The 9694-nt window shown below is 51.6% G+C and overlaps 1 protein-coding gene across 2 annotated transcripts; it reads right to left on the bottom strand.

Moving 5' to 3' along the window:
• Positions 1 to 204: 204 nt before the first annotated feature.
• Positions 205 to 8913, bottom strand: SGK1 (serum/glucocorticoid regulated kinase 1). Of its 2 annotated transcripts, none has more exons than XM_072855899.1 (12): positions 8441 to 8913; positions 5661 to 5736; positions 5146 to 5221; positions 4586 to 4690; positions 4035 to 4118; positions 3806 to 3937; positions 3405 to 3517; positions 3078 to 3201; positions 2638 to 2733; positions 2361 to 2516; positions 2165 to 2254; positions 205 to 1429 (listed from the first exon to the last, which is right to left on the bottom strand). In XM_072855899.1, exons 1-12 carry the CDS (start codon positions 8670 to 8672, stop codon positions 1262 to 1264), a joined length of 1452 nt encoding a protein of 483 aa, XP_072712000.1. In that variant the 5' UTR covers positions 8673 to 8913; the 3' UTR covers positions 205 to 1261. The 2 variants fall into 2 exon arrangements, with proteins under 2 accessions (XP_072712000.1, XP_072712001.1); XM_072855900.1 differs by lacking the exon at positions 8441 to 8913 and adding an exon at positions 5843 to 6015.
• Positions 8914 to 9694: the final 781 nt, after the last annotated feature.

The following is a 9694-nucleotide window of genomic DNA, read 5'->3' on the forward strand; positions in this document are numbered from 1 at the left end:
TTTGCCAGGGTGTATCCATGATAAGACGTGTATGGGTGAAGCTTGACGGAATAACCATCACACACCTAAGCAAAGTTACACAGGTATCTTAGCTGATTAGCAGCTCAGATTTGTCCTTACTTTTTTTTTTTTTTAAAAGCTGGCTAAAATTTTTCAGGGAGAAATCCTTTGTTTTAAAATAAAAACTGACAGAGTTTATGGAAGTATTTTTCAGGATTTTACTGCAAACCAATGGGTTTGGTCACAAAAAAAATATGATACATATAACCATGTTAATTATATTACATTACAATGATGGTATACATTACAAGTAAGTCTGTAAGTTTAAATATACATCTAGAGTTACAACTGAATGTACAGATCTTTTTTACAGTACATACAATCAGGAATGAAACCCCCCCCAAACCATAAATAATGCCCATTTTACAGATGACATCTTTTAAACTAAAAAAGAAAAAAAAAAAAAGAAAAAAGAAACCAACAGCTTTGACCGACTGCAGCTGGGGCATTTTGGTCCATAAAAACCCTTTCTAAAAATAGAAATCTTTTTTCATAGCAGCAATGCTTTCTTCAAGCATTTGGATACAAGTAATTGTGAGCCCATTTCAATAATTTTAGTTGACTGTATAGATTTACAAAAGAAATTTCAAAATTACACTTAATTTATCTTCCAAATATGGAAGAAACAAACAATGCCCCACATTGTGGTATCCTGCAAGTGTCACATTGATGCTTTAAACTAAGTCCATCTGTAGTACGCAGACCACACGCATACCATTTGTTCACATAGTAAACCCACATAAATGAACTGAGAAACACACTCTGCAACAGGGAAAGCTTTGGAGCTCACAAGATCTCATCAGAAAAAGGCACATTTCATAAAATCCTTATCACGTTCAGATAGATCTTCAGGCAAGGCTTTTCGGAGCACGATTTCAAAACATCTTGTTCTTACTCCTACGATCTGCCGTAGCAGTCTATGGCAGCAGTCACTCTTGTTTTTCTTTCCCAAGGAGACAGCACCACTTTGGGGGAAGAACAAATGGAAATGAAAAGCCTGTAAAGCTCATTTAGAGAGTGATGTGCTCTTCAAAAAAGCTTCCAGCAAACAGTGTAGTTGAAATTAAGGCTGCAAAGCTGCCGTGGTGGAAATGTGCAAATTCTCTTTCAAGATGACTGGTCAACTGGCAGTTCCACCAGAAGGCCAAACAAAAATGAAAATAATAGTTATTATTATTAAAAAAGAAAGAAAGAAAAATGTTCACAAGAAAGAGTCCACGGGTGGGGCATACGAGAAGCCCAAAAAAGCCTCAGCGGCTTCTTTGACGCTGGCGGTGATAAGGATGCTGTCTGGGGACTGGCCGATGGAGTTGGGGACTGGCTCATCTGTAAACTCCGGATCGAAGTGTCGCAGGTCACTGGGGCCACTCTGTGGAAAGGACAGAAATGGAAACGTGCAACATTTAGACCCAAATGTTTTGTGAGTGCACAGTTCAATTCAAAATGGGGACAAGCACCCTTGTGCGGAGACTCACAGTGTTATCACCTTGGGCCCACTGTTTAACAGCCTTTGCCAGTTTTAGTTTGACCTTTTTTTTGTATCCTGCTGCATATTGTCTCACTAAAACCAAAATGATTCAATTTAATACGCTACCCTCCAGCTAAGCTTATGCAACAAAAGCCAAACGCAAACACACCACCCTGCCATGCAGCAGTTTGCAGGGGAGGACTTTGATCTCTGGGCCAGTTATTAAATTTAGTTTATAAAATGCTCAGAAAGTGAAAGAGAACAACCTCCACAACCAGATCCCTCTCTTTAGATGTTAGTATCTGACAAGCCAAATGTAGCTCTGCCCTTGAGAAGCTATTTGCTTTCTACACCTTACCCCTTTGGTAAAACAGGGATGCTGGGGATTATTTCAAAATAGCCATGCAAATGAAGCATTTGTGAGAGGCCACAAAACCCAGCTAAATTTAGACTGTCCATCAGCAAAAAGCCAGCTACAGCTTATTTATAACCTTGCCTGGACAGCCACAAGGGAAGGAGAAGCTGTGTTCCCCAAACACAGCCATCCGGCCAGTCCCCCCAGCTCCCAGCCACCCCACAAAGACAAGGGGGGAAAAGACACTCTCCATACATTCTATAATTAGAAGTGATACATACCACATTTGGGTTAAAAGGGGGTGTAATCTTCTTATTAATGAGATCATCCCAGTTAATTGGGGAGAAGAAGATGTGATTCTTAATCTCCATCTGTTACAGAAAGAAAAATAGATTAATTCAGACCCAAGCTAATGTAAGCAGTATGCCCTAGTCATCCTCCTGCGCTGCTTGCAGGCACTAGCTGGTTTGCACTTACAAAGTCCTCCTTGGCGCCAAGCCTCTTTGTCCTATCCTTCTGCAAAAGGCCTTCCAGGAGATGCCTAGCCGAGTTGGTAATATTTGGCTTCAGCTGCAAGGGTTTGTTCAAGATGTTGTCATACATTTCTGCCGTGTTCCTGCTGTAGAAGGGTGGCTGTGGGAATGGGAAAGGAGAGACTCAGGTTAATGAGGTTAATGACAGGTGGGCACGGGGTTTCTTGGTGGGAAAGGACAAGTAAGCTAGCTTGATCTGTCACGAAAGATTCATTGCTTACCAGGCCATAAAGCATCTCATACAGGACTGCTCCAAGGCACCACCAGTCCACAGTCCGGTCATAGGGCTGCTTATGAAGAACTTCAGGAGCAAGATACTGTGTAAGAAAAGGAAGAAAGCCGCGTTAGCCAAAGGGATCTTTATAATTAGGAAAGCCTCACCATTCTTGAATGAAAGCAGCTTACTGCATCCCAGCAATATGTAAGCTACCGGAAAGCTACAAGCTCTTTATAAACAGGGAGATGGCTCAAGAGCTGTTCTCTCCTGCTCAACAAGCTCTACGTGTCCTACACGTCCTCACTGGCAGCCTGATATTACAAGACCCATAATACCCCCTGCTTGTCTAACCAGCCATAAATATACATGGGAGATGTCAGTTTTCACTGACAAGGACAGCGCTTGCTGCCGCTCTGCGAGTGGCGGGCTGAGGGCTGGCCGTACCTCTGGTGTGCCGCAGAAGGTGGAGGTCGTGCCATTGTGCTCAATGTTTTCTTTGCAGAGTCCAAAGTCAGTCAAGACAATGTGCCCCTGCGAATCGAGCAGAATATTCTCCGGCTTCAAGTCGCTGTAGGAAGAGATGAAAGAAGACAAGCGTTCGTTAGAGGAGCTACAGTGAGAATATTTTAGGTGCAATTGTTTACATAGCTTCACTAAGTCACGAAAAAATATTAAAAGCAATTCCAAGCTCATATTGAGATCAACTTTTTAATGCTTATTCAATAAAGCATGTGGTTTTTTTAGGCCAACAAACTGAACAAGGTTGCTTACCGATAAACAATGTTCAGGGAGTGCAGGTAGCCTAGTGCACTGGCAATTTCAGCAGCGTAAAATCGGGCTCTCGGCTCCAGGAAGCAACGCTCCCTCTGGAGATGGTAGAACAACTACAGGAGACAGAGAGAACAAAGTTGAGTAAGCGGCGGGCGCCAAAGCCTGTTAACAATGCACTTAATTAGACTCAACATATATAGGGAGGGAGAACAATAGCAGGAAATGGCCTAACGATCCTTTGGTAGTTCAAAACTTGGCAGGCTGGAAACACTCAATCTAGTAACTTTTCCCCCATGACTTTTCCCCTTGCAACTCTTTTTTATTTAAAAGGAAGGGTGAAAGAGTCTACCCTGCCACCCTGCACATGATAGGAAATACTATTTCATTTTCTTACTGCTTACCTCTCCACCATTGATGTAGTCTAGGACAAAATACAATTTGTCTGCAGTTTGGAAGGAGAAGTGAAGCCCGACCAGGAAGGGGTGTTTCACATTTTTCAGCAGGACATTGCGCTCTGACATAATGTGCTTCTCCTGAAAACATAAGAAATCATAAATGTTTAGTACACTTGCTTAGTAATAGAAGTAAAAATATATTTGATGGACATGGCATCATGAAGAAGCAGCTTACCTCCTTCTTCTTCAGGATTGCTTTTTTCTGCAGGACTTTAACAGCATAGAACTGTTCTTCTGCCTTATGCCGTGCAAGCAGAACCTGAAAGAGGATAAAATCCCAGAACTGAGCAATACTGAAATACAGAACAACTTGTAAACACAACTGGAAACAAGCCTTTATGTTAACTGCTGAACACTGCTACATCCCTCTGGTTCAATGTGCAAACCCTTTGCTGGAAATGCCTAACGCTATTACCACTCTGGCAGATAAATCTAGCCCAAAGTTTTTATGGCTAGTTCCCTTCCCCTCCAAAAGCGAAGTATATATTCTTCCCAGAAGATACCACCGCCTCTTCACTCCCTTGCTCTTCTATGACTCTTTCAAACGCAGCACGCTGCTCCCTCTCCCCACAGCTACGCAGGGAGCCAGGCACTGGGCAGCGGGGCATGCTCACGTCTGGTTTGAACGACCACCATTTACCAAAGCCAGTACAAACCCAACCCTCAGGCATTACATACAAGACCTGAAGAGTAAATAAATTACAGCGAAAAGAAGTTAAGATTTACCTTCCCAAAACTGCCTTTTCCAATCACTTTTAAGAAATGAAAGTCGGATGGTTTGGCATGTGGGTTGGATGACGGACCAAGATTGATCTGCTGTGAAGGACTGGGCTAGAAAAATAAACAGACAGAAACCACACTTATTAAAACAGCTTGGTAGTGAGAGTCTCAATGATGTCTCTGTTTTAAAAATATAAATAAAGTGACCTTGAAAGTCAAGATTAGCACTCTTCTTATCACTGAAAATTTAATCTTGACCTCTGCCAGATATCTTAAACTATCAGATACTGCCTAAGAGGAGTGTAACAGCCACAGTTTACTTAAAAGTTCTTGTTGAGGTCTTAGCCACATTCCATAATGAAGTAACAATCAATAAAGCTTATTTTTAAAATGTTTCCTCCATGTGGGGAAAAAGTTCCAGTCTAACTTGATAACTCTTTTTCCCCACTTACATCAGAGTGCTATGAGCTGAACTAAATTAACACTCGTGATGCTAATTTTACTACGCTTCTATTACTGGCTGATTTGATGTTCTAAAAATGCTTCACTGAGTAAAATCTACTTACCGGAGGAGAAGGATCAGCATTCATAAGTTCAGGCTCTTGAGGCTGGGAGATTTTCAAGATAGACTGAACTTCAGGGCTGTAAGGGTAAGAGCATGCATGATTAGGAGAGTTACCAGAAGCATCAGGCAGATTTTTCCGCCAGAGGGCATGCACGGATCGTGAAAGATGAGTTTTGGTTTGGGCTATTACAGGAGGCAACCGAAACAATCTATTCGATTTAAGGAGTAAAATTAATCTACAGAAGGTAAATTCTGTCATACAAAAATATGTATTTATACTGTAAGTACAGTTCAAAATAGGGACGGGGCTCTAGAAATCCCATCCAACTGATTTCTCCCAAACCCAGCTCACGAAGGTTTGTTGCCAAGTGAGTAATACCTCAAGAAGATCAATTAACTCTTCCGTAACAGTCATGCCTGCGGCATTCCAGTAAACAAACATTATTTTTTTAACTCGATCTCGCAATATGTAGTGATATTGGTGACTGAAATCCGGCCTAAATTTCTGATACTTACTGCTTGCATGCATAGGAATTGGTGGCTATCTTCTGAATGAAGTCGTTTAGCCCCATTCTTCTCTGCTTCATGAAAGCTATACAGTAAAAGGAGAGGGAAAGGAGAAATAAAATCATTAAACCATCCTGCGAGAAAAATCACAGCCCCCCGAGCATCCTCGGAGAAGCCCCCCCGCCGCTCACCGATGAGGATGGCCACCATCCCCCTCATCTTCGAGTAGGTCAAGGTAGGACCAGACGCCTCGGCTGCTTTCACGGTCATTTTGGAGCGGTGTGGGGGATAAATAACGAGCGTACGACACCACCAGCTCCCAGCACCGCACTGCCTCAGCGAGGCACCCGACGGCGCTTAAGTGGCGGCGGTGATGGGCGGGACAGGGGCGGGGCGGCGACGATCGTGTCGTCGTGTCCCCCCCCCCCACCACGACGTCCGAGGACGTCGTGGGGGGTGGACGACGACACGATCGTCGCCGCCCTTGCCACCTCCCTACCTGGGGCGCACCCCCCGGGGACCCCCCCCCCCAGCATCCCCACCGTGCAGAGCATCCATGAGCAAACGCATCCAATCCCTTTTGGGTTTTTTGCACAGCAAACTCCCTTAGCCTCGTCTCCCTCTGCCCTCCTTTCTTTTTCCCGGCCCTTCTTTATTTTTTTCGCCGTCATATAAAGTTGAAATCTGGCTCTGTCCTGGACAAGCACCTCTTCCTAAAGTGTGTCCCCCTCGTCCCCCCCCGCCGCAGCCCGCGTCCGCTCCCGGGCCCCGCCGCCGGCCCGTCGCCCCGGGCGAGCGGCGATAAGGGACGCTGACGTTTCCTTGAAGGAGGCGCGGTGACTCAGGAGAACAAGATTTCCTGACCGGTTTTCAATAAAACAAACAAATGTCCCCTCTGTGCATTGCCCTGATCCCGGCTGAGACATTACTTAAAGGGAAAAGGCAAAAAAAAAAAAAAAAAAGGTCTTTTTTTAATGCCAAAAAGGGAAACAAGGGGAAAAAAAATAATCCCAGTCCTCTGAGTCCTCTGAACTTGGAGGAGAGGGCAGAGATCTACTTCTAGAAAAGGTGGGGAGGTGACCGAGGACTGGACAAGTGCAAAAGGGGAAAAAAAAAAAATCCCAGAAAACAGCCCCGCTTCGCAGTTTTTGTTTCCACTGTACACGCTCACTCGGGAACACCGCGTACCCGGCACTCAATGGCCCAGCCGCTGCCTTGCGGGCGCACCGGGGGCGCGCCAGGAGCGCTGGTGCATGCACGAAGCACAAGGTGAAACGATGCCGCCGGGGACCCCCCCGCCCGGGGGACGCAGGCAAGGACGGCGAAGGGGACCACGGCCTCCCCCTAATCCTCCCCCCGGTGCGCACCCCCGCTTGCAGCCCTCGCCGCGGGCAGGCGCGGCCGGGGGGTGCCGGGCTGCTCCGCGCTACAGGCGGGTGGAACTTTCCACCCGCCGGGGCGTTACTTACGCGCGTATTGCGCCTGGCTGCCTGAGCGAAGGGCGCTGGGCTGCGGCCAGCGGCTCCAGCTGCAACATGCCCCCGTCCTCCCCCCGTCCGGAGCCCTTTTTTTTTTTTTCCTTTTTTTTTTTTTTTCTCTACACCCGCTGCTGCTGCCTCCCCCCGCAACCCCAGCCGGCCGCTGGGCGGCATCCCTTGGCAGCTGCCGGCATCGCCTGCCTCGGGGGGGGCGATGGCAGGCACCCCAGCACAGGGGCCGTCAAAGGCTGCAGCTCACGCTGAGCAGCAAGACGGAGGACTTGGAGGAGAGAGAGAACCCCTGCGAGGTGGGCACAGCTCTTACAAAGCGCTGCAAAGACTTTACAAGCCAGAGAGCAAAGGGGGCTGTTTGGCGGCTCGGCTGGTCTCCGCACCGAGCCGCCGGTGTCCTTCCCGGAGCGGAGGGGGGCCCTGCCCGGCCCCGCCGCCGCGGTGCGGGGGAGTGCAAGGGAACCGGCGCCAGGGAAGGAAGGGGCGACGGGAGAAGCAAGGAAAAGCTGGCTGCGGCTGGCGGGGCTCTAGCTTCTCCCACTTGTTGCTTTCCTCACTCTGTTGCAAAAACTACCCCTCTCATTAATTGAAGCGGAGGCAAAAAACCCCCAAACCCGCAACTAACCAACCCAAACCCCCAAAACTTGATAGATGGGGATAGGAGCAGCCAACTTCCTCTGCCCCTTCTGGACTGCTTTCGGAGTGCTGCTGTTAAAAACTACTTGAGCCCCGCCGTTTTGAGGGCAACCGGAGTTCCCGGCCCCCGCCCGCTGCTCCCCTGGCATCTCCCTCCGGGCCCAACGACGTGGCGTCCCGCAGCCGGGCCGGCGGCCAGCCTCCCCGCCACGCTCAGGCCAGCTGGGCGCAGAGGCAAGCGTCTCCCAGCCCCCGGGCAGGCTCCGGCACAGCCTGCCCCGCTCTTCTGCACAACCTGCCGCGGGCTGCAGCCCGCTTCCCTCCTCCCCGCTGCGCCGCGGCCCCCCACGCTGCCCGCAAGCGCCCACGGCGCAGCCCGAGCGCGGCCCCGCCGTTGCCCGCCGCTGCCCCCGCTCCGGCCCGTTACGCCACCGCCCTCGCCCCCGCTTCGCACCGGTCTTTTTGCGAGGGCTCCGCTGCTCTTGCCAAGTCACCTGACCCCTTTCCGTGCCAAACGCTGCCCCGGCTGTACCCCGCACGCACCCCCCTGCATCCCCCGGCGCCCCGCTCCGCGGTGGCCCCGCTGCTGGAGGGGTTATTCCCCCGTGGGGAGCAGTCTTCCTGCCAGGGCAGGGTGTCCCGCCGGCAGAGCGGTGAACCCACCTTTCAGCGACGACTTCTCCTCTTTGCCCCTCATCTCGCTCCCTGCCGAGACCCCGGGCGCGGCGCGGCAGCGCTGAGGCTGGGACTGGGCTCCCGGCCGCCGCTGGAATCCCAAATAACTCCCCTTCCTGGCCGGGCGGCCCGCAGGCAGGAGGGAGGCGGCGAGGGCGGCGAGGCCGGCCGCCGCTCCCGCTGAGCCGTTTATGGACGCAATATCGAGGGCGGTTGACATGCAGGAGCGTTATAAAGTTCAGCACGGGCCGCCCCGCACACTCTGCCCCGTTGCAACATCGCCCTCAAAATTACAGTAATCAGCGCGCACACACGCACGGGCAGCAGCGGGGAGGGCGGGGGGGCCACCGGGCCCTGAGTGACCTGCCGGCAGCGGCTAACCCTGCCCCGCGGAAGGAGGCGCTGCCCGCGCTGCCCCCCGCCACGGCGCGCTGAGAGCGGCCGCGCACCCACGGCGCCGGCCCTGCGTCTCCCCCCGCCGCCCCCAAAGGCTCCGCGCCAGGACGGGCAGAGGCGGGGCGGGGGGCTGCCGCTGCCCGCGGGGGGCGGAGGGCTGCGGCTGCCGGCCGGGCTTCCCCGCCGGCCGGATAGCGCCGGGGCGGGACCGGCGCCCCGCTCCGACCTGGCACCCAGCGCCTTCCGCCGGCAGCGCCCCGGCGGCGCCCCCCGCCCGCGCGGCTCCGCTCCCCCGCCGCCCGCCGCGGCCCGGCCCGGCCCGGCCCGGCCCGGCCCGGCGCCGCGCACCCCCGGCCGCGCCCCGCCGCGGGAAGCCGGTGTCCCTCCGTCCGTCCCGCCGTCCGTCCCTCCGTGCGGCACCCACCTGCCGGCTCCCGCAGCCGGCAGGGCCCTCGCCCCCTCCCCGTGCTGGAGGTGCCGCTCGTCCTCCGGCCCGTCGGCCGGCGCTTCACAGCAGGGGCGTTTTTAATGTGGAAGGGAGGAATTCCTCCCAAGGGCTGAATTACTATTATTTATAATTCACGCCGCGTTTTAAAGTCAGGAGCTGGGTTCTCAGAAGCCCGGGGTTTGGCTTAAAAGCCTGGGTGTCCTAAGATTGCGTTTCAAAACTTTTCTCTACGACGGTAGCAGCAAACACCTTAACAGTTGAAACGGGCGAGAGAACACAAGCGAGGGAAAGGTACCCGAAGATCCCCTTATTCAAAAGCTGAGTCTTATAGAAAAGCATCAGACATTGTGAAAATCTCAATAAATTGGAAGGGTTTGCATCGGTAATTTGTATAGTCA

The sequence above is a fragment of the Ciconia boyciana genome, chromosome 3 (genome assembly GCF_034638445.1).
Source record: "Ciconia boyciana chromosome 3, ASM3463844v1, whole genome shotgun sequence".
Lineage (NCBI taxonomy): Eukaryota > Metazoa > Chordata > Aves > Ciconiiformes > Ciconiidae > Ciconia > Ciconia boyciana.